Consider the following 24953-nt stretch of genomic DNA (forward strand, 5'->3'; position numbering starts at 1 on the left):
CCTCCCCGACCTGGACACTGGTGATCAGAAGATGCCCAGAGATCCTCCCTTTAGTGGTCAAGGACTGCTAGGTTTCCAGCCTTATCAGGACCAAGCTAGATAAAATCTGCCAGCATAGGTTGGCGCAGGAGCACCAAGACCTAAAACGTGACTCAAAGTAACCCAAGTTCATTATGCCTTATTTGTAATAAATTAGCATTGCGATTTCTGCCCCCCAATGCCCCCCGCCATGAGTTTCACTTGGGTGCTTAAGGGTAAGCACCTGCACACAAGGAGAAAAGTTGTATAACCTAAAGCTGTCAATCAACTTGTCAGTCAAATGACACAGGACACAGAAAGGGACTTTCCACCACTCTTAAAAACAAACCCTACCCCCATTGTGGGGCTGCTTCTGGTTTCCAGACAGTCTTCTCTCATCCTTTCCTGGGAGTGTACTTTCACTTTGCTTAATAAAACTCTTGCTGCTTAAAACTGCTTCATGTCTCTTGTCTGAATTCTTCCCCTTGAGAGGACAAGAACCGAGGAAATTGCTGTTCCACTGGTGACAATTCTACTTTCTGTCTCTATGAATCTGACTATTCTAGGTATCCTGTAAAAATGGAATCATACCAAAGGAGAGGAAAAATAATTTTTCCTTTACACTTCTGAGTTCTTGGCTGAGATTCCCTGTAATAAAAGATGGATTAACAAGAGAAAAACAGATAGAAGTTTATTAACCTGTATACCTCCTGTACACTGGGCTATACCCAGGAAGAATGGAGTCTTAACCACTGGACCACCAGGAAAGTCCATCAAATCAATGTCTTCCTTCTCCAATGATAAGATTTCATGTGATTTAGTCATCTTTCTCTGCTGGGTACAGAGAGAGAGACATCCTTACAAATGGAGCTTTCCTTTATAAATGTAAATTTCCACTTCAAAAGGGTAACTTCTACTATATTTTCAGAGATTCTCCTATGTCTGCTGTTTCTTTAAACAATCCGCTTAAAACAGTCCTTATGCCAAAGAGGCATATTTTGGGGTGCCATATTCTTCTACCCTTCATTCCTGCCTTTGAAACTTCCCCAGAAGCTGAGTTGGTGGATTGTTTTATATCTCATTGAACTAGTCTCTTAATCCTGAGAATAGGTCAGTTGAATTAAAGAGTTGTATCTCATTTCAGGAGACAGTGATGCAGGTGGACTCCCAAAGTCAGGCCTATATGGTGCAAGCAATCATGTATTTAATAAGAGACAATTACAATGGAAACAAAAGAAAAACAAGGTTAATGGTTAGAACAGACTATAAACAAAGGTTTTGAGTCCAGGGAGTAGTTAGTCGAGAAGATTTCTAGATGTTAGGCTTGAAGCATCTTCAGTCAGAATGAGGAGAGGCAGTGGCAATCTGACAGATTTTCCTGTTATCTCTGGTTGATGTCATAAGGTGTTCCAGTGAACTTTCTGAGTGGCTCACAGAGCAAAAAGCACAAAGTTTGTCTGGACATGAGCTGTTGAGGCGATTTCTCTGAAGTTTATATCAAGTCATCCAGCTTCAGCTTTCAGAGCTTTGAGAAAAGGGCAGTTTTTGTTCTTAGTGATTCCAAGTCAGAAGAGTGGGAGAAATGTGGAAATGTTAGCTTGGTGACTCAGATAATGGAGAAAACTAGAAGAATTCAGGATCCAGTCCAATTTGTAGGTAGATGACAAAACCTCAGAGGCAATGAACAGGACTGGAATCCAGTATCCATAAAAGTGCTCTACTGAAAATTATTTTTCAGGGAAGGCTTTATAGGGAAGATGCCAAAGCAAAGCAAGGAAATTACTTGAGTGGCTATAGCTTGTTGACAAAGAAATGCAGAAGGTTGCAAATATGAAAAGAGTTTATTTGGGGTCTTAGGAAATGCAACGCAGGAGACACAGATTTGGGAGTTCCCTGGTGGCCTAGTGGTTCGGACTCCTGGCTTCCACTGCCGCAGCTGGGTTCAATCCCTCGTCGGGGAACTGAGATCCCCTAAGCAGTGTGGCCAAAAAAAAGAAAAAAAAGAAAAAAAAAGAGAAACACAGATTCGGGTAAAACCCAGTGTTTTGGGGAAGAGAGAGTCACACACAACCACGAAGTTGTTAAAGTTGTCTGGCAAGAATTATGATTGACTGGACACAAGAAAGGAAATATTTGTCCTTAAGGGGTACTCTTTCAGGAGTTATTTTAGTGTAAGGGTCCAATAAATATCTTGAGTTTCTGGAACATTGGGCAGATGTTCTGGTTGCCTGTGTTAAGACAACAAATGGTCTAAGTTCAAATTCCACCCAGGCTGAGATGTGCATTAGTCATACTTCTTCAGTGGCCTCCAGGCTCCATTTCAGAGAGCTCTCTTAGCAATACCCACACCTTTTTTTTTTTTTTAATTTTAAATTTTTATTTATTTTTGGCTTGTAGGGTCTTGGTTTCCGTCCGAGGGCTTTCTCTCGTTGCGGCGAGCGGGGGCCACTCTTCATCGCGGTGCGCAGGCCTCTCACTATCGTGGCCTCTCTTGTTGCGCAGCACAGGCTCCAGATGCGCAGGCTCAGTAGTTGTGGCTCACAGGCCCAGTTGCTCCGCGGCATGTGGGATCTTCCCAGACCAGGGCTCGAACCCGTGTCCCCTGCATTGGCAGGCAGATTTTCAACCACTGCGCCACCAGGGAAGCCCCACCCACACCATTTTGTTTTTTCTTTCACAAGCGTAAGCTGGTGCCTTATTTGGGAAAGTCTGCTTGCTTGATTCGTTGTCCTTAGGTTTCCATTTCTTAACACTGAGGCATTTGCACACTTTGGTTTTGGTTTGCTTATACAGGCTTTTCAGGGCACAAGAACCACCTCGTCTAGTGGCCTCCTTATTTAACTAATTTAAAAATACAAAGAAGTGGAATTAACTTACTAACATTTGAAGGTCCTGTTTATATATTCTGTAATAAGGAATATGCTCCTTCATGGAAGGCTATTGGTTAAAACTTTTGTTTCCTAGGGCCAACAGGAACCTCTCAAACATTGAAGCTTCCCGTAAGTTACAAACTTTTTCCTATGAGACTAGATACCTCAACATACCAAAAATAAAAACTTTGCAATATATCTTTGTGATACCCCAAAGGGGTCAGCATTGTGCTTTGCATGTAGTAGGGGTTAAGTGTTTGAAAATATATTATTTCTGAATATATTATTTATGGTATGTTAACGGCTTATTAATTCATTAGTAAAACCAGATTGATTCTTTTAAAATAGGACTAAATCCCCCCACCCCCACCAAAAAAAGACAGCTTTGCTTCGCCTCTCCTCATTGAACTCTTCCCTCACGTACAACAAAGAAAGAACTTATTTATGAAGTGTTAATCTGAATCTCTGCAAGGGACCGGGGACCTGATACAGTAATTTTTCTAAGAGATCAGTTACTTGCGTGCCCAGCATGCGGTAGTGCGGGCTGAAAGGTCTAAAGGTTTTTCTGAGTGCAGATGTTATTGGCCCAACTTCAGGCAGACCAGGGTCCGCTTTAAGGCCCTTGTGGATTGTTCTGGGGATGGGAGCGTTAGCTGATTCGGACACGAGCCGCTATGCGGCTCGCGCTCAGCCTGGCCGCTCCTCTTGCCACCTTCCATTGGCCGGGACTGTTTTCAGCTCTTTGCCGCGCACGGGGAGAGCCACGAATCCAAGAGCCGCCAGAGCCGGAGGCCCTGCTCGCGACCGCGGACACGCCGAGCGAGGCGCCGCCTCGATCCAACAGTAGCGGCTCCTGGGCGGCTGGGGCGGGTCGCAGCCGCTCGCGAGGAGGGACGTGGCAGGGACTGTGGTCCCCCCGCCAAGGTGAGGATGAACACGTAGAAATGGCTTTGGGGCGTGCGCCAACATTGGTCGTTAAGAGACAAAAACCGACGTCTTGGAGCCGGGAGCCTAGAGGAATAGGGCTGGTCCCCGGGCTGGGCGCTGGACGCCTCGGGCGGAGGAGTAGTGTGCCCCTGGGCCGAGTCGGCGGCGCAGGCGCGGAGAGCTCAGGTGTGGCGGCGGGCGGGTAACGTCATGTGGCGAGGCGGCGCGTGCGCAGGCGTCAGGGGCGGGGCCCGGAGTTAAATGCAGCCGCCGCTCTGCGGGACCTGCTCTTCTCTGCAGTATCTGCTGGTCGCCGCCGCGCTTTGCTTGTGCATTTGGAGGTACTTCTTACTCGAAGGTAATAGTTGCATCGACCCATGCTCTATAAATGCCTTAACGCTGGCTCGCTTGAGGAGGGTTTCAGAGTTAGATTTAGAGAATAACTCAAGTTAGATGGATATGTCTACTTTTTAGACTGAGTTGTAGTTGATAGAGGTGTGTAATAGAGAACTAAAACTTAAATTCAAGGCCAGTAGTGAATTGGATATATGCTGGAGCACCTTTAGTTTATCACTTGCTTAAGACACTTTTCTCTTTAAATTTCATTTCGACCATGTGTGAAAGAGTAGTTGAAAGCAATTTGAGTGAGGTTGAGGGCTTTAATGAAATAGTCACAACTGATAAAATTGCTCAGTTTGTATCAAACTAATAGTAAAAGGAAGGAATGGGTGTTATTGCATGTGTTTGGCGTGGCGGAAAGTTACTTAGGTTTCCTGAGCCTCTTTGATATTGTCTGAAACAGAACTTCCTTGGATAAATCCTGTGGATTAAATGTAAAGAGAAAGAAGAAAGCTTGCTCTCTTCCTTCTCAGTGATCTAGGCAACTATACAGTCCAGGCTTCTCTTCTACAAAAACTGGTATATTGTATTTACAGCCTAGTCGTTGCTGATTCCTAGGGATTGAAGGAGACATATGCATTTTTGTCTCAACGAAACTTGAAAACAATGGCAGAAAACAACATAGAGGTAAGGCTTCCCTTCGTGACCTGCTGTATGACTCGGAAGAGTCATCCCCGCGATGTACTGAGGTACAGTCCTCCCTTCGTATCTCTGGGGTATTGGTTCTAGGACGCCCCGTGCACACCAAAACTCGCGGATGCTCAAGTCCTTTTTACAATATAAAATGGTTATATTACACATGGTTATTGAATACTTGAGATGTGGCTTGAACAGCTGAGGAACGGAACTTCACTTGGCTTTAAAATTAGTTTTAAAAAATTTCATTATTGGAAAACATTTAATATATTTGGAATAACTTGGGTATATGAATCTTTTTAAATGTACCTTTTTTTTGAAATTCAAATACAGATCAAGCATTTCTGATTTTATCTTGAAATATTTCAGATATATTGGTTAATATAATTACACCTTCTTAAAAAATTAAAAGTAGGCTATGAGAAGGTTGCATATTTGCATATTTCTATTGGACAGCAATGCCCTAGTGCCTTTTGATTTTTTTTTTTTTTTTTTTGCGGTACGTGGGCCTCTCACTGTTGTGGCCTCCCCCGTTGTGGAGCACAGGCTCCAGACACGCAGGCTCAGCGGCCATGGCTCACGGGCCTAGCCGCTCCGCGGCATGTGGGATCTTCCCGGACCGGGGCACGAACCCATGTCCCCTGCATCGGCAGGCGTACTCTCAACCACTGCGCCACCAGGGAAGCCCCCTAGTGCCTTTTGGACTGTATTCCTTTATAAGACTAGTATTTAGGAACAGCAGTAACAGCAGTTATGGGTTAATCATGACATTAGGGTCATGTCAAGGAAATTTTGACATTTGTAAAGGCTCCGAATAAGACTATTAAAAAGGAAAACTGCTTAGGACTATTGCAATAAGAGCACTGCAGTAGGGGAGAGGGGTGGGGCCCAAATCCATGCAATAGATAGGAGTGGGGGTGAGGATTTATAGCGTATGAGCAGAGCGAGGGAATCAGTGGATGGAAAAGAGAGGAGAACCCCATCAAGGGTATGGGGTTCTTGCTAAACCTACTTGATAGGCTTCTGAGGTGGGCCAGCTTGATCATACATCGAGGGCAGGGGATGAGGTGTTTGATCAGATACAGATTGAGCAGATATCAAGTGTGGGTGACTTAGCAGGATTCCTGCTAAAACTGGGCCAGGCCAGCCAAAGATAGGACAGGGTCCAGGTAGGTGTAGTCAAAAGAGGGCCCATGATTCACTTGCTGTACAGCAGGCACTAACACAACATTGTAAAGCAACTATACTCCAATAAAAATTAATTAAAAAAAAAAAGGCGGCTCAGTCTGACTTCAGTTTGGTTAAGGAGAGTCTTTGTCAGTTATAAACAGCTTCTAGCCTCCTGCCGACCTGGACCCCAGGCTTTGGCAGTTCACTCCACTAAAAGTCCCGTGTGGCTAGGAGACTTACAATTGTTTTATTAAGTGCATTCAGAAGTAATTTTCTCTTCAGCCAACTCTAGGTTATAGGGAGAATTAGAGCCAGATAATCACTTAAAAGACATGAGAGGAGGCTTAAATGAAATGAAGTGTGGAGGAAGCACAGTGCCACCTGATCTTAGGACTTGAGATGATTCAAGGGCCTATGTGTTCTATGAAGTGGTTGGGGGACATAAAACGTTCTTCTTATTTAATTCCTGAAGTCATGCATGATTAGAACACTTCCCCCACCCCACCCCCCTTTTATTTTGTTTGTAAACTTTCAGTTCACTAGTGTGGTTGATGGTGATGTTGAAGAAGTCCCCAACAAGAAGATAATTAAGTTTAATCCTCCATTATACAAACAGCGTTACCAATTCGTTAAAAAGTTAGTGGAGCAACATCAACCCAAGAAGGTAGGTATTTCTCTTTCCAAACATTTGTTTATAATGCCTTATGTAATGCTTTGTCAAATAAAAAAAATCTTAGTAAGGACGTAGCAAGTCAGCAGAGACTATACAAAAAGTCTTTTGCAAGGAGGGAAAGGGTTGCATAGGGAGAGCATCTGTCTTAATGAGCAAAAAGGATTTTTTGCTCATTAAGAGGAGGATGAGCAGAAGTGGGATAAAAGGGTGGTATGATTGGATAGTGGAATGTGTGAACCCTGAAACCAGCCTATTTTCTGGGAGGGATCCTTAGCTGAATACAGTCCAATGTTCAGGGGCCTGGAGGGAGGAGAATTTTGGGACAAGTGGTCAAGGTAATCACTCAAGGCAAAGAATGGGAACACTAGGCAGCATCTGTGAGTGTGGGGGAATATGGTACCTTTTGAAAGCCCCTTCTGGAAATACAAAGCATAGGTGGATACCTTTAACCTGTTTACCAGGTGCACAGAGCTCCGGTAAAATTAAACATTGCCAGTTTCAGATGTGAAGAAAATCTTGACATTTTACCATTGGATGTGGTCTTTATGTGTTCCACATTTCTAGAGCATTTAGTCCGAACGTCAAGCAGACTAGTCTTGTGGACATAGGTACTGTGGTTCTTTTTAATTAGGTAATAATGGTGGGGGAAAGGCAAGGAGCCCTTGGCATTTATTCGCTTTCCCTTTGTAGCAAAGGATTATGATCAGTGCTGGCACTGGATTTTGTCTGGGTAACACCTCCCTTCTGTGTCAGTGTTTGGATTTCATAGGACCAAGGGAGCTGGCTAGGCCCAGTGAATATCTGAAGTCTATAGGGTCAGTTACAGGCTAAAGGATGATAGACTTCTTAAGGAAAATGGTGGTTTCTCTCATGAGTTTTGTAAAGTTAAACTCTACAAACTTCTTTTTGCTACGTAGTTTGTAGGTAGTGATGGGGCTCATGTATCCTTAGTATAGTTTCAGCTCAATTCCTGCTTGGAAGAAAATTGGGTATACTGTTTAAAAATTAGTACAGTTCATTGCTTCCTGTGATTTGCTTTCTGAAACTAGATTTTCGTTTTTCAATTCTGTGTTCCCCTTCTTCCACCATCCCATAAATGTGCCTGCCTCAAATAGGAAAATTACTGAATAACCATGGGTGCAACTTAGATTGCACATCTTTTTGGGTGTGGGTACTTTTAAGCGTTTGTCATGAGTTATCTTCATTTGCCCTTTTCACCTAAAGTGGGGTTCAGAAATATAGGTAACTTACCTGTGGTTAATGAAGACTGTTGTGTGATGAAGAAAACAGATTTAATAAAAATCTTTAAGAATATGTGAATATATATTAAGGGGATTAGATTAACAAGATCAAGCTATACCCTGGTATATCTGGTCAGCATCCTTTTCTAAATGTTGTTGAAGCTTCTCAGAGACACAGATTCCTCTTAGCACACTTGCCTGTCATGTGTGCTCTCCCTGTGCCACGCTCCTAGGATATACCTTGATACCTGAGTTAGTTTATTGTCCAGACACTCTAGTAGGTCATGGGAGGTTAACAGGCCTTATTTTTTTCCCCCCTGGGTTTACAATGTTTCAGGTTAATTTTCTTTTTGTTTATTTTTTCTACCAAAAAGATACTGTATAATTCTTTTGATACCCACTCCTTCTGGAAAAAAAAAAAAACATGCTTGATCATATGTGACTTCTGGCTATAATGTCTTTGAAATAACATTCTTTCTCATCTACAGGTTGCAGACTTGGGGTGTGGTGATGTATGCCTCCTAATGATATTAAAATACCAAAAGTGCATTGAAGAGCTTGTTGGAGTGGATATCAATGAAGGGAGACTTAAATGGAATGGGTAATACTGAGTTTCTAAAATAATTATGCATTAGTCTAAAACTAGTGGCACTATTTAAAAAAATTAATTCTTATTGGAGTATAGTTGCTTTACGAAGTTATAAAACTAGTGGCACTATTAATTATAGTTAGATGAAGTGGGGTTTTTTTTAATTAAAAAAAAAATTTTTTTATGGCCATGCGGCTTGTGGGATCTTAGTTCTGTGACCAGGGATTGAACCTGAGCCCTCGGCAGTGAAAGCGCAGAGTCCTAACCACTGGATAGCCAGGGAATTCCCAGATAAAGTGGTGTTTTTTTGAATTTATTTTTTTATACAGCAGGTTCTTATTATCTAGTTTACACATATTATTGTATATATGTCAATCCCAATCTCCCAATTCATCACACCACCACGACCCCCCTGCCACTTTCCCCCCCTTGGTGTCCATAACGTTTCTTCTCCACACTCAGATGAAGTGTTTTTTATACAAGTTCTTTATAACTTGTTTAAAAGGAGGCACTATGAGAGCCCCAGGCTCACCAAATAATGCCTTTACCACGACAGTGATTTGCCTGTATGTTGTGAATAATACCTAGAAGTTTTGCTTCTACCTATGTAGAAAGTATAGCTTCAACTCAGTAATTATAGCAACCAAAGCATTGCAAATTCAATTTCAAACGGCAAAGTCTAATGCTGAACACCAAGATAACTTATAGCAGAGGATTTAAATTGCCACAGCACTGGGGTAGAAGCCCGAGGCCTCCTTCAGTTTGAATGAGTCTCACTCATATATGACTTCCACAGATTGTTTTAAGAATGTTTTTCTTCTAAAGAACAAAAAATGGAAAATCACTGATCCAAAGTGAGGTGAGAGAACCAAAAGTATTAATAATGAGAGGAATATCAAATATTAAAAATCTTATTCTCATTGGCCATTTAATGCCCTATGAGATAATTCAAAAAGAGTCATGTACCACAATGTTCATTGCAGCACTATTTACAATAGCCAGGACATGGAAGCAACCTAAATGTCCATCGACAGATGAATGGATAAAAAAGATGTGGCACATATATGCAATGGATTATTACTCAAGCCACAAAAAGAAACGAAATTGAGTTATTTGTAGTGAAGAGGATGGACCTAGAGTCTGTCATACAGAGTGAAGTAAGTCAGAAGAGAAAAACAAATACTGTATGCCAACACATATATGTGGAATCTAAAAAAAAAAAAAGGTACTGATGAACCTAGTGGCAGGGCAGGAATAAAGACACATAGAGAATGGACTTGAGGACACAGGGGGCTGGTGGGGAAGGGGAAGCTGGGGCGAAGTGAGAGTAGCATTGACATATACACACTACCAAATGTAAAACAGATAGCTAGTGGGAAGCAGCCGCATAGCACAGGGAGATCAGCTCAGGAGGGGTGGGATAGGGAGGGTGGGATAGCGAGGGAGGGAGGGAATGTGGGGATATATGTATATGTATAGCTGATTCACTTTGTTGTACAACAGAAACTAACACAACATCGTGAAGCAATTATACTCCAATAAAGATGTATTTTAAAAAAATGCCCTATGAGAGAGGAAGTTACCCTATGACCTTGTGCTTGATACAGCAAGTCATGGAAACAGGCCATGTCAGACTTACCAATGTAAGCAGAAGATAATTTATCAGAGGATCAGAGTTTCTGTAGCTGGTAAGATATTCCAAATAGATTATATGTGTTCAAATGTTCCTTCTGCAATAATGTTTCTGCAGGTCTAGGCTGTCCCCATGCATGGGGGATCATCTGGATCCTCGAGAGCTGGATTTAGTTATTACCTTGTATCACGGTTCTGTTTTGGAGAAAGACTGTCGTTTGCTTGGATTTGATTTGGTAGCATGTATTGAATTGTAAGTATTAAACTGATTCTTACTGTATACATTCTTTTGAAAAATCGGAATGAATTAGTCTCAGTAAATTTAGTGTCCTAAATATTTGTCATAATCTGAGTTATTTGTAAGTAAAATTGCTTGTCAGCTGGGATTGGCTTTTTACTGGCCTTTTTCAACTTTTTGTTTGGAAATGATTTCAAGTTTATAGGTAAGATGCAAAATGTATAAAGTACTAGGAACACCCATATCCTTTATCCTGATTCACAGATTAACATTTTCTTTATCTTGTGTATATGTGCTCTCCTGCTGTCTCCCTCTCCCTCCACACATTCTTTTTTTCTGAACCATTTAAGGTTCAGAAAATGGGTAGGTTTTACCCAAGTTTTACCAAAGGGTAGGTTTTACCCTTTGCTCCTAATAAATTCAGTATTAAATAACCAATTCCTGTTTTTTTCTTTTCTTTTTTGGCCATGTCTCGAGGCTTGCGGGATCTTGGTTCCCCGACCCTGGATTGAACCCTGTGAAAGCTCTGAGTCCTAACCACTGGACCACCAGGGAATTCCCCAGTTCCCTTTATTTTTTTTTACTTTTAAAATTTATTTATTTACTTATGGCTGTGTTGTGTCTTTGCTGCTGTGCGCGGGCTTTCTCTAGTTGCGGCGAGCGGGGGCTACCCTTCGTTGTGGTACGTGGTCTTCTCATTGCGGTGGCTTCTCTTGTTGCGGAGCACGGGCTCTAGGCATGCGGGCTCAGTAGTTGTTGCTCGCGGGCTCTAGAGCGCAGGCTCAGTAGTTGTGGCGCACGGGCTTAGTTGCTCCGCGGCATGTGGGATCTTCCCGGACCAGGGCTCGAACCCGTGTCCCCGGCATTGGCAGGCGGATTCTTAACCCCTGTGCCACCAGGGAAGCCCTTCCCTTTATTTTTAATAAGAATAATTTTCATTTTTGGCTTTTAATGATTAGACTCAGGCTATGCATTCCTGGAACACAGGAGAGCACTGAAGATGTTATTTGGATCCTCGGGTCATTCCATCTGGAGGCACCAATATCCGTTTGTCCTTGGGGAGGTTAATTTTGATCTTCCCAGTCAAGGTGTGGTTGCTTAGCTGTACAATTACTATTCCCCCTCATCCCCCTCACCCCTGACAACTGATAAGCAGTCTGGAGACTGCAGACCATACACATATCTTGTCACTCATCCATATTCCGCCCCCCAAATTTCCCTATATTATATGGTGGCAAATGGTTTTTGCAATTTCAGCACGTCTCTATTTACTGGTCAGTATCCCTCCCACCTCACTTATTTATCATCAGTATGAACTCACGAATTTCTATTTTTTTAAATGGTTTGTAACTTACTGTATTTTGTTGCTCAGATCTTCCCAAGATTGGTCAGTGGGGGTCCCTTCAGGCTGGCTCCTGTGTCCTTGTGATATGTCTGTCCTTTTTTGAGCACTTTATTTCTGGCGTAGCAAGATGTACCAGGCTGGTTGTCTACTTTTCCTTCCCAGTCTGCCATTTCTGGTTCCTTTTAATGGGAAATGGTATTCAGAAACCAAGATGCCTCTTAATGACCTTTTAATAGTAGTTAAGGGTCTTATTCTGGGGTCAGTTTACCTGGTATTGTGTTCAGATTTCCAGTTTTTAGTAATGTGTTCTCTAGAGCAGAGTGTTTTCCTTTTGTATTTCCTGTTGCCTGGCAAGTAGTAGGCGCCTAATGTTTGAAATTACTTATGGAGAACATTAGAGCATTGGTTGAAGAGCCAAGGAGCAATGATACATGTCATCCATGTGCAGCCTGGGTCTGAATTTCCTTTTTAAGGCTGAATATTCCATTGTTTGTATCACAGTTTGCTTATCCATTCATCCGTTTACAGCCACCTTTTGGCTATTGTGAATAATGCTGAACCATATTTCTCTTATCTGGTCTGAGAGGGCCATGGTTAGAAGTTGTTTTGCTACATCAATTAAGAAACTACTTGCAAGTGAAGCTAGGTTTACTCATATCTTTCTCACTTACCACTTTAGAATAGAACATTTTGATTCAGAAGATCTGGCGAAGTTTCCTGAAGTCGTATTTGGGTACATGTCTCCAGCCATGATTGTCATCAGCACACCGAACTCTGATTTCAATTCCCTGTTTCCATCTGCAGTCTTCAGAGATTCAGATCACAAATTTGAGTGGAGTAGAATGCAGTTTCAGACCTGGTGAGTTCTTAAGTGTTTTTGTTTTTTTGTGACTGTGCTGGAGTTTTAAACCCTATGAAGTAAATCTTATTATCTACAATTATTTCTTATTTTATTCCAATAAAATTGATTCCCCAAGTGCAACTTAGCATATAATCATTAAGAAACCACCACATTTGGGCACTATTTTCTCTGTCAGGTCCCACAGGCAGGCACGTGTGGAAAGGGTGTGTGGGCAGCAGGTACCTTTCACGTGAAGGTATCAGGAGTTATCTCCCAGGAGCATGACAGATGGTCATGTTCTGGCATAATTGCAAACCCAAATAGGAGTTGGGATTATAGCCCTTCTGGTTTCATTGTCCATCCCTGCATACTGCTCCATATTCTGGTGGTTACTGGGAAACTGACACTGTCATTGCCTTAACGCTCTTAACAGAAATAAGCAGACCCCGTGATATGGCATTAGGTGGTGTTGGAGGAATTGCAGCTTGTTTTTTGTCTTGTAATTTTCATGTCCTATTCTACTGGAAATGGTTGTTTAACAATGGTTTGGAAAAATGATTTTTCTCTGTTTTGACTTTAGGGCTTTAGACGTGGCCAATCACTACGGTTACTCTGTGGAGTTTACTGGTGTGGGAGAACCACCAGCAGGAGCTGAGGATGTTGGATGTTGTACCCAGATAGGGGTCTTCCGGAAAAAAGCAAAGGCAACTGAATCTGCTGTTTTGGAGCACCATGGCGAACATGTTTATGAAGTTGTGAGTATTCTTTGTGGCTCTGAGAGCAAGTTCATTCATTGGGATGGTGAAATGAATCCCTACTATAGAGAAGTGTAAATGACCTTTTTTGAGGAGAATCCCGTGCCCCACAGTGTTTCCAAGCATGTTACAGAGAATGATCTGCTGTTGTCTTAGAAATACTTCCAGGCTGTTTGCTCCAGCAAACCACCCTCCTGCTTTTGTAATCTGTTAGGATTAGCAGTTTCTGGTTTTGGGAGGTATGTATGATGAAGAATATGGTGGGGCTTCCCTGGTGGCGCAGTGGTTGAGAGTCCGCCTGCCGATGCAGGGGACACGGGTTCGTGCCCCGGTCCGAGAAGATCCCGCATGCCGCGGAGCGGCTGGGCCCGTGAGCCATGGCCGCTGAGCCTGCGCGTCTGGAGCCTGTGCTCCGCAACGGGAGAGGCCACAACAGTGGGAGGCCCGCGTACTGCAAAAAAATAAAAAAGAATATGGTGAAGAGTGTCTATGTCAATAGTTCTGGACTCCCATTATAATTGTAGCATTCACAAAGAGTAAGGTTTGACATGTACATATGCTTAGTCTGTACGTAGTTAATTCTAATGTGGTAACAGGTTACTAGTGGTTTTGAAAATTTTCTTCTATTCCCAGTCTTTTGCATTTTTTTCTCTTCAGATTTATACGACCTCATACCCGAGTTTACAGCAAATGGATTATTGTAGACGTGTAGTGACTTATCTAGTGTACCGAGAGGTGAACAGAATGAAACAGAGATGTCAAGTGAGTCTGAGACAGCATGAATTGGAACCTGAGTCTGCAGACCCTGGCAACCCAACAAGAAAATTCATCTCAGACCCTCCAGTTCCAGTACTCACAGAGGCAGACAAAGCCATGGAGATGATTCCCCAACCCTTCTGTATTGGAGATAAGTTTTACGTACCCCTGGAGAGAATCATTGCTTATCCCAGGCTGGGGCACATATGTGGTAATGTAGAGAAGCTGAGAGAGTTCCTTTTTGATGTAGTAGAACTGAACTGCGACGGTTCTGCAGTGAAGGTTGACTTGCATGATTGTGGTGACTACTGAGCCTTCTTTATTTCCTGACATTCAGGGTCTTAGCAATAATTGGGCTCATTTAGAATTTAAACTTTGTGCAGCCATAATTCAGGTAACTTTTAATTTAAAAATCACCTAACTTTTGTTTTCTTGTGTGTTGAATGTGACATTAAAGAGTTTTTAAAGAAAACTGAATTATCTAGTAGTGTTTAAAATCTTTTCCTGGGGGTAGAGTAACTTTAAAACTTCTACCTACTCTGGGCTAAATTCTAACCTGTAATACTTAGCCTAAAACACATACAAAACAGGAATGCAGGTATTTGAAAGGAACAAAACTTCATAATTAAAACATTGCCTGTGGGTTTTTTTTTTTTGTGTGTGGTACGCGGGCCTCTCACTGTTGTGGCCTCTCCCATTGCGGAGCACAGGCTCTGGACGCGCAGGTGCAGCGGCCATGGCTCACGGGCCCAGCCGCTCTGTGGCATGTGGGATCCACCCGGACCGGGGCACAAACCCGTGTCCCCTGCATCGGCAGGTGGATTCTTAACCACTGCACCACCAGGGAAGTCCAGGAAGAAATGTTTTACATAATTTAAAAATCTTTTCATTGATGGAATTTAAAGCAAACTTTGTACCGCACAGCTTGAGGGATCTTAGTTCCCTGACCAGGGACTGAACCCGGGGCCTTGGCAGTGAGAGCGGGGAGTCCTAACCACTGGACCACCAGGGAATTCCTTAAACGTTGTAGACTTTAAACTTTTTCCTTAATGCCTGCCATTGGGAACACCACTGAGAACTTCCTGACTCTAAAATTCACTGATTTTCTTAGAGAGTCCACCATTCCTCATAGAATTCCAGTGGATAAAATATCTATTCTGATATCAATTATTTCACATAAATGGTATTACACATTTTGATGCAGCTTTATCATTAGTAATATATTTTATAAATTCACTTCCATCTATTTGTACTCCATTCTTTTTAATGATTACATCTGCTTTTTTTTTTGAAGGGTGGAATTTAATCTTTATTTACAGGGCACTGCAAGATATGAAATTCCACATAGAAATAAGAAACCCATTGAGAGGAGAAGCTTCATACAGTATGTACAGTTTAGAACTGTTCAAGTATAGTTTCTTTGTAAAAAGTGCTACAATAACCAACCATGTATAAAAAGAGTTCTTAGTAGAGAAACAGTAAGACAAACTTCTACCAAACATGGTACACAACAAACAACTTAATGCTTCAGGTGTACAGTCTAAAAGTTGAAGGTCCCAGCAGTGCCATCCTGAACTTGGAACGTAAACCCTTCAGAGGTAGTTTCTGGCACAACATTTTGATCTACCTCTTCCTCCACAGAGAAATACGTCTCAATCAAGTTTAATGAAGCTTTGTACACAGACTCATTTTCATGGTTTTGTAGAGGTTCAGTTTTGTCCAGACCTCCACATTCTTCAGTCATTATACTAAGTTCCTCAGTTTCACCTAGTTTCTCAGCAGCCTGAAAGATATTTGAAATGGCATCCAGAATAACCAGAATAATTTTGGTGTCTTTCGCAGTTAGGAGATTCATCAACGGCTCTATTATGCCACAATGAACAAGGTATACGATCTGCTCAACTGTTCCGCCACGTGTATAGTTGGTCACAGCCCATATAGCTTCCTTCTGTGCCTTAAAGTCTGCCTTAGAGAGAACACCAACAAGGAACGGGACTAATCCATGATTTACAGCTTGTTGTATCTGGTCCTGGCGACCAGCTGTGATGTTTGACATTGTCCATGTAGCTTCCTTCTGAGTATTTGTTTTGGAGTTTGTTCGCAGGCTGGGAAAGATGGCAAGTGCTCCTGCATCTATTACAACCTGAGTCTGTTCATCTGTCCCAGTGACAATATTGCCTATGGCTCTTTGCGCGGGAGTCACGATTGGCAATTCCGTAGCTCCTAAAAGCTTCACAAGTTGGGGTACAACCCCAGTTTTCACAACCATTTCAATCTGTTCATTTGGACCATCGGTAAGGTAGGAAATAGACCAGCAGGTATCAGCTAAAACTTCTGGATCATCGTGATGCAGGAGACAAACTAAAGTAGGAAGAGCTTGCTCAACAGCGTCTAAGGGGGGTGGTGCAGGATTCTTGTTGGGACGAAGATTTGAAAGTGTCCAGGTGAGATTATGTAAGTAACCACGTGCTAAAGATGACAAATCAGGAACCTCCAGAAGTGCCAACAGCGGGTCAACTGCACCATACTTGATAACCAAGTCTCGGAAAACCAAGCCATCACCTGCAATGTTTCCTAGAGCCCATAGAGCTTGTTCACTGATGTGAGCGTGGGGAGATGCCAACAGAGAAATGAATGCTGGGATAGCACCTCCAGCTACCACAGCCTTGGTCTGTTCTGATGTCCCGGAAGCAATGTTAGTGAGGGCCCAAGGAGATTCAAACTGAATGGGACTACAGTCAGTTCTGCCCAAGCAGGACACAAATTTTGGAATCAAACCCGCTCGGATTATGTTGTCTATGGGGGGGCTGTTTTTCCCTAGAAAGCAGTTTCCTAGCAGCTTGAGTAGCTTGGAGTTGGCTTTCCAAATTGTTGCTACTTAGGCCTTTGACAGTGTCATCAACAGACCAATTTACAGTGCCCTGGTTGTTGTGGTTTTCCTGCAGTGGAGAAGCAGCAGCATCTGGGAAAGAGCTGACATTTCTCCTTTTCAGCATCTGGTCACCCTTCTTAGCTTTCCTGAGCCCCACATTAACTTCTATTCGGCGCTGCCTCATTTCTGTACTGTCTTTCCACTTGTTCTTGAATCTGTTAAGGTGGGCGGCTGGTGAATTAGCATTCTCATTGGTGGACATGGTTATGAGACAAAGGGAGAAAGCTACACAGCCGGCTCAAGCTTCCACAAGAGGCAGCTTGGCTGCCCTCAAAATATCCACCATGGTCAGCCCTACATCTCCTTTTTAATAAAACGGTAATAGTAATTCAAGTTCATGCTAAAAACCCAGACTGCTCATAAGGATGTAAAGAAGAAATTAAATCTCCCTCAACAGTTTACCCCCAACCCTTCCATTTCACTTCCTAGAAAGCTATTAAAGGTTTCTCGTTCCCAGTTAAGTACAAGTAAATTCCAATTTTGCAAGAACTAGTGGCCTTTTGGGGGGCAGGTTGTTCCATTTTTTTGGAAACCCACCTGAATGGGCCACAGTTTTGTAACTATAAAGGCCTTACGAATAGCGAACTTTGCTCCAAGGAGTGAAAGTGCACTGTATGACAATGGAAAATGTGGTTCTGTAAGGGGGCAGAGTTTTATCTGCAGATTTTTGTGGGACAATTACCACCACTGGCACCACCATGGCCCACCCACCAGAGCAGGTTGAAATCTGTGTTGCCAGGTATTAGGTGGAACTTCCCTCCCCCTTGTTCTGAGTAAGATTTGCCTGTAATTCCTATTTCCACGGTCTGGGCAATTCCAAAACCCCTTTAAGAATTTCTGAGAAGCTCACAGGACTTCCCTGGTGGCGCAGTGGTTAAGAATCCGCCTGCCAGGGCAGGGGACACGGGTTCGAGCCCTGGTCCGGGAAGATCCCACATGCCATGGAGCAACTAAGCACATGTGCCACAACTACGGAGCCTGCGCTCTAGAGCCCATGAGACACAACCACTGAGCCTGCGTGCTGCAACTACTGAAGCCCGTGTGCCTAGAGCCTGTGCTCTGCAACAAGAGAAGCCACCACAACGAGGAGCCTGTGCACCACAATGAAGAAAGCCCGAAGACCCAACACAGCCAAAAATAAATAAATAAATAAATAAATATAAAAAAAGAATTTCTGAGAAGCTCACAGCACTCCTTCTGGTGCAATTGCCACACAATTGAGATGTGAAATCCCTTCAGTGTCTCCACAAGACTCACAGAGCACTTCTACACAGCACCAGTCTCCACATCCTTCCCTTAGCTTCTCACCTCCCCACCCCCTCTTGCCTTTCTAACCCTCCTGTCTACAGCATACCCAGCAGTTCAGCTCTCTTTAAAGTATTGCTCTCAAGCCCCTGGGGCTCATTCGTGTCAGGAAATTATTCCAAATGAAAGTAACGCCCTCAGCTAGAGTTTGGGTGCCAACAAAATCACCTCATTACAGCTGGTACTGTGGAGACTGAGCTGAGCAGTCGTAGACTGGAGGTCAGGGACTAAGCACTGCCAGCAGTGCCATGGTGGAATCTTGATTATATGTTCATGGAAGATGCAGGTGTTAACTATGGTCACTTTATCATTGAATACGGTGCACATCTTTGGGGATATCCTGAAATAGGGAACATTTAAGAGTATTGGTGAGATCTAGCAAGCCAGCTTGTAGGAGCTGGAAGTCAAGTTGGTACAGTAAATGTTAATTTCACCTCTTTTGTGACTAGGTTTTGAAGCCAGGGGAAGGCTAGTTATACACCTGTCTTTTGAAAGTTAACTGTCAAGGGCCTATGCCCATTTATCTGTTGGTTTCTAAGTTCCTGTCAAACTGTTTGTACTCTGTGCCAGCATGGCTGCAGTTATTGCTACCTACTCCATTTCATCCTGTATGCTGTGACCCTACCTGGAACTAGTCAAATTAAACTCTGGTCATTCTATTCTTACCTGGAAACACTGCATTGCTCCCTACTTTCACACCTCCTCCTTGACTCAGATACTTTGCTTTCATTGAATAGGCTGTGTTTTCCCATTGCTATGTCTTAGTCCAGCCTTGCCCCTCTGTCTGGAATCCCTTTATCATGCTGATCACCCAGTCTCTTCTAGGAGGAATCATCGTGTCACTGAACTTACAGCATCTTTCATTAATCCCGTACTAAAAACAATTTTGCCTTATTTAAGCAAAGTATGCAATGCTTTAAAATCTTTTTAAGTATTTCAAATTTTTAAAATTTAGTACTGAAAAAATATAAAATATGTTTTTCCTTTGGTCTTAATTCCAAAGAATACAGGCGAAAGAAGAGCCAGACACAGGATCATGTGGGAGAGGTAGATTTGAACTGAATCATTGAAGCTCAGTACCAGAAGGTGGTACTGGTACTCAGTACCAGCTCAGTATCAGAAGGTGGTACACTTTTCCCACTTAAATGCATTCATTTGCTTTGAGGACTCCCTGATATAAATAAGATGCAAAAAAAAAGATCCTAGTTGGGCTTCCCTGGTGGCGCAGTGGTTGAGAGTCCGCCCGCCAATGAAGGAGACGCGGGTTCGTGCCCTGGTCCGGGAAGATCCCACGTGCCGTGGAGCGGCTGGGCCCGTGAGCCATGGCCACTGAGCCTGCGCGTCCAGAGCCTGTGCTCTGCAGCCGGAGAGGCCATAGCAGTGAGAGGCCCGCGTACCGCAAAAGAAAAAAAAAATCCTAGTTATGCCCATTTTCTTTAGAGGTTTGAAACTCTTTGCCATGCATACTCAGGAAACTCACCACTGAAATGGTTTAAAGATCTAGCGGTGAAGTCAATTTCTTAAGAGAAATGACTAAGGAGATATCGCAACCTAGCTGAGCTGTAATTGCATAGGAACGGGGTCTAAACTAATTCATATAGGATGGTCTCAGACGTTTCCTTATTAGGTTTGAGATCACTGACTCAGGAAGTGTCTAAATTTAAGGCTTTTCTTTATGTTTCCTAAATTTGTGTTACATTTTGTGTAATGTGTGACGGATTAGCTCCATCAAAGATTTCATATCATGCAAATGGAAAGAAAGGTTTCATTTCCTTAAATGTGCAGCAACCAGGTATGTGCTATGTATGTTCAGGAAGGAAAAGGTAAAATAAGGTAAAGGAAGGGAGAGGATGTAGGGAGGAAGGGAGAAAAAACACTAGGTGTTGAAGAAAGTTGGGGTAAGTCATAAGAAGGCTGGGCCTGGGAACCCCATGCCTGAGACGTGGGCAAGAAGGTCTGAGGGGACAGGACACAAACATGTGGATTGGAATAATTAATACTGTTAAAATTACCACACTACACAAGGCAATCTTCAGACCCAATGCAATTCCTATCAAAATACCAAGGACAGGGACTTCCCTGTGGTCCAGTGGTTAAGACTCTGTGCTTCCACTACAGGGGGCATGGGTTTGATCCCTGGTCAGGGAACTAAGATCCTGCATGCCATGTGGCACCGCCAAAACAAAACAAAACAAAACAACAACCCCCCTCAAAAAAACCCCAAACAAACAACCAAGGACATTAGTCACAGAACTAGAACAAAAATGTAAACATTTGTATGGAAACACAAAAGACCCAGAATTGCCAAAACAATACTGAGGAAAAAGAGCAAAGCTGGAGGCATAACCTTTCCAGACTTCAGACTATACTACAAAGCTACAGTAATCAAAATAGTGTGGTACTGGCATGAAAACAGACAAACAGATTAAGGGAACAGAATACAGAGTCCACAGATAAACCCACACACCTACGCTCAATTAACCTATGACAAAGGAGGTAAGAATATAAGATGGAGAAAAGACCGTCTCTTCAACAAGTGGTGGTGTGCAAGCTGGACAGCTTACCTATCAATCAATGAAATTAGAACTCCCTCACACCATGTACAAAGATAAACTCAAAATGGTTTAAAGATCTAAATATAAGAAACGGTGCCATAAAAATCCTAGAAGAGAACATAGGTAAAACATTCTCTGACATAAATCATAGCAATGTTTTCTTAGGTCACTCTACCAAGGCAATAGAAATAAAAGCAAAAATAAACAAATGGGACCTAATCAAATGTAAAAGCTTATGCACAGCAGAGGAAACCATCAATGAAAAGACAACCTACGAATGGGAGAAAATATTTACAAATGATATGACTGATAAGGGGTTAATATCCAACATATATAAAGAGCTTATAAAACTCAACATTAAAAAATCCCCAAACAACCTGATTAAAAAATGGACAGAAGACCTGAATAGATGTTTTTCCAAAGAAGATATACAGATGGCCAAGAGGCACATGAAAAGGTGCTCAACGTTGCTAATCATCAGAGAAATGCAAATCAAAACCACAATGGGATACCACCTCACACTTGTCAGAATGCCTATCATCAAGAACACAAATAACAAATACTGGAGAGAATGTATAAAAGGGTGGGAATGTAAATTAGTGCAGCCACAGTGGGAAACAGTATGGCAGTTTCTCAAAAAACTAAAAATAGAACTACCATATGACCCAGCAATTCCACTCTTGGGTATATATATGAAAAAAAATGAAAACACTAATTTGAAAAGATAAATGCACCCCAATGTTCAAAGCAGCATTATTTACAGTTGCCAAGATATGGAAGCAGCCCAAGTGCCCATCAACAGATGAATGGATAAAGAAGACATGGTACACACACACACACACACACACACACACACACACACACACACACAATGGAATACTACTCAGCCATAAAAAATGAAATCTTGCCATTTGCAACAACATGGATGGACTTGGAGGGTATCATGCTAAGTGAAGTAAGTCAGACAGAGAAAGACAAATACTGTATGATATGACTTATATGTGGAATCTAAAAAATAAACTAGTGAATATAACAAAGAAGCAAACTTACAGAGAACAGACTAGTGGTTACCAGAGGGGAGAGGAAATGGGGGAGGGGCAAGACAGGGGTAGGGGATTAAAATGTACAAACTATTAAATATAAAATAAACCTCAAGGATATATTGTACAACATAGGGAATATAGCCAATATTTAATAATAACTATAAATGGAGTATAAGCTTTAAAGACTGTGAATCACTATGTTGTACACCTGTAACTTATGTAATATTGTACATCAACCATATTGAAAAGTCTGAGGGGACAGATCAGAGGCTCCTGCTAGGTTCTGCTGTGATCGGCACAAAGTTGTCCCAGATGATCCCGTACAATCCTGTGTACTGGGGAGGAGGTTTGAGGGTTTCCCCTAGAGTGGCCATAACCCCACCCTGCTTCTGCCAGCAAGTGGGGTACTTTCTCCTTAACTTATGTAACCTTTCTTAATCTGCACTGTCCAGGGAAATCATGACAATCTACATAGAAAGATGAGGTTCAAACTCATATTGAACCATAGTTCTTTATTAACTTGAAGTTGCTGCTGTAATTTGAATATCAGCAGAGAGAATTTTTTGGCATTGTTTTTCCTCTCTGTGAGGACATTCTAGTCAAAAGGAAAAGCAGTCTGTACAAGGGTGTGGTGATTATGAATATCATTTAAGTCATGATTTTAACCTCTAATAGTGTCGCATTTATTGACCATCTTCCATATGTCTAACACTAGAATTAAGGTATGTATGTAGATGCTACACAAAGACAAATTTTGGCTTGATAAAACACTGAGTGCCTATGGCATATTCCTTACATTAGCTTTTGTGTTCTTCATCACAACCCAGAAGAGTTGGTGGTATTATCACCATCTTAGATTAGAAAACAGGTTCAGAGGTGAGTTTGAATTCAGACTCAGGTCTGTCTTACTCCAAAGTCCATGCCCACAGGATAGCAGGGGCTGCCTCAGGTCTCAGAGAAAAGTCTTTCACTGGAGGCGTTCAAGCCTGTAAACTGGCTATACTACCTGGTCATAAATAAAGGGAAGTCCTCAGGGAGAAGTTACATGCTGGTCTTTTCCCTTCGGTTTTCTTTCCTTGGCAAGCAACTGACAGATTTCTGACAGAATCTTAACTGAATTTTTTTTTTTTTCGGTATGCGGGCCTCTCACTGTTGTGGCCTCTCCCGTTGCGGAGCACAGGCTCCGGACAAGCAGGCTCAGCGGCCGTGGCTCACGGGCCCAGCTGCTCCGCGGCATGTGGGATCCTCCCGGACCGGGGCACGAACCCGTGTTCCCCGCATCGGCAGGCGGACTCTCAACCACTGCACCACCAGGGAAGCCCCTTAAACTGAAATTTTAAAGTATAAACAACATTCTAAAGTTAAAGATATGATTTTTATTGAACATGTATAAGATTCACCTTTACATTACTCAAATATTTTACAATAAAAAATTTTGGCGAAGAAAAGGAAAAAATTTCCTGGATTAATAGCTGGGAGGTTAAAATAAAGAAATATATAAATATGAAGGTCATTCTCCATGTATTAGAGATTAGAATACTAATGGAATCACTTCAATAAAAAACTTTTCATAAACATTTACATGATTACCCACAACTGTATCAATTTCCAGAGGACCAAATAAATGTCTAAGAGGAAGGTGATCCCCCAAGTAAGATGTATTTCCAAAAAAACAAACTGAATATACCGTAAATGTCTTCCTGTATGTGGGATTTGGTCAGTGAATATCAGCAAGAGAAGTCATTGTTTTATGCATAAGATGAACATAAACATTTGTAAATGTGGAGTTTGTTGTCCACGTAAATAAAAAATTTTGCCAGTTTTGTCATATGGAGAGTAGCTAGAGACCACCCACATGACCATTTAAAATATACTGTATATACTATCTTCTGAAAAGTCACATATATAAGGGAATAAGGCCTTTATATCTAAAGCAGTCTTAAAACAGGTTAATACAGGCATGTTTCATCCTTTGTATTTTTAGACTTCATCTTTAACATCTCAGCTATTAAGACTATGTACAGTACCTAAGCCAACACATGGGTAACGGCACAACACAATTTCAACTACAGTACTAGGTTACATTAACATGACATACCATCCAAGAGAACTGACCAAGCATAATTTCTGAACTGCCCCAGTTAAAGATCTGTTAAAATAAAATGCAACCCTGTCACATAAGCCCAGTCTCTTTTAGAGCATTATCATATATAATGGAAGCCTAACACTTCAGAGAACTTCAACGAAGTATTTAATAATACCATCAGCTTGAACTTGTAAGGTAGTCTAGTTAGCATGGAAATCTTAAATTCTAAAAATACTTCTGGATGTTTTAATATATTAAAACTCATTGATACCTGAATGTGTGGGTGGCTGGAGACTAGTAGGAGATTTTTTTCCCTTCTAGCAACAAATGGGCTAAGTGGTGGACCTCTGTGGCTCATGGTTTCCATTTAAAAAACCAAAAAGCACATATACAGAAGAATCTAGTTAGGACATCATTACTCTGATAGTATTTTGCTGAAATGGGTTGGTGGACTTTAGGATTCTTGGCCAAGACTTTCTCAGATTATAAGTACCAGTCCAAATTAGTTGTCTGTATACAGAAGCCTTCACCACCACCATCGCAAAGGGGGAGTCAACCATCAGAGTGTAAACTAATGGCCCAGGGCCTTCTCTGACCTCTGCTACCCTTCACATCCTCTCTAGTCTTGGTCACCAGCACAAGTCACAGGAAGTGGGCTCCTGACTGGTCTCTGTGTTTCCCCCAAACAAGGTATTTAAGACACTTCATTATCTGATCAGAACTACTTAGCTTTAAAAATACCATCAATCTTTTTCTCTAGGGTAAGATTAGAAAAAGAAAATGTTATATATCTGCAAATTCTCCAGGACTAGGTGATTTAAAATTCGACTTTAATATTAAAAAAATAAAATATTTAATATTTAAAAGTTGAAAATTTATTAAGATTTAATTTTTCAGATTTATTTTTGAAACTCAAAATGGAACCAAAAGTAGACTTGGTAT

General features: G+C 42.0%; 1 protein-coding gene and 1 pseudogene across 1 annotated transcript; one reads left to right on the top strand and one right to left on the bottom strand.

The window, feature by feature from the left end:
• Positions 1-4820: 4820 nt before the first annotated feature.
• On the top strand, positions 4821-14402 carry HENMT1 (HEN methyltransferase 1). Its single transcript, XM_007449339.1, has 7 exons — positions 4821-4841; positions 6556-6684; positions 8423-8535; positions 10274-10408; positions 12418-12597; positions 13160-13334; positions 13992-14402. Exons 1-7 carry the CDS (start codon positions 4821-4823, stop codon positions 14400-14402), a joined length of 1164 nt encoding a protein of 387 aa, XP_007449401.1.
• A 1228-nt stretch (positions 14403-15630) lies between these two features.
• LOC103087700 (importin subunit alpha-1 pseudogene) lies at positions 15631-17245 on the bottom strand (annotated as a pseudogene).
• Positions 17246-24953: the final 7708 nt, after the last annotated feature.

The sequence above is a fragment of the Lipotes vexillifer genome, unplaced genomic scaffold (genome assembly GCF_000442215.2).
Source record: "Lipotes vexillifer unplaced genomic scaffold, Lipotes_vexillifer_v1.1 scaffold393, whole genome shotgun sequence".
Lineage (NCBI taxonomy): Eukaryota > Metazoa > Chordata > Mammalia > Artiodactyla > Lipotidae > Lipotes > Lipotes vexillifer.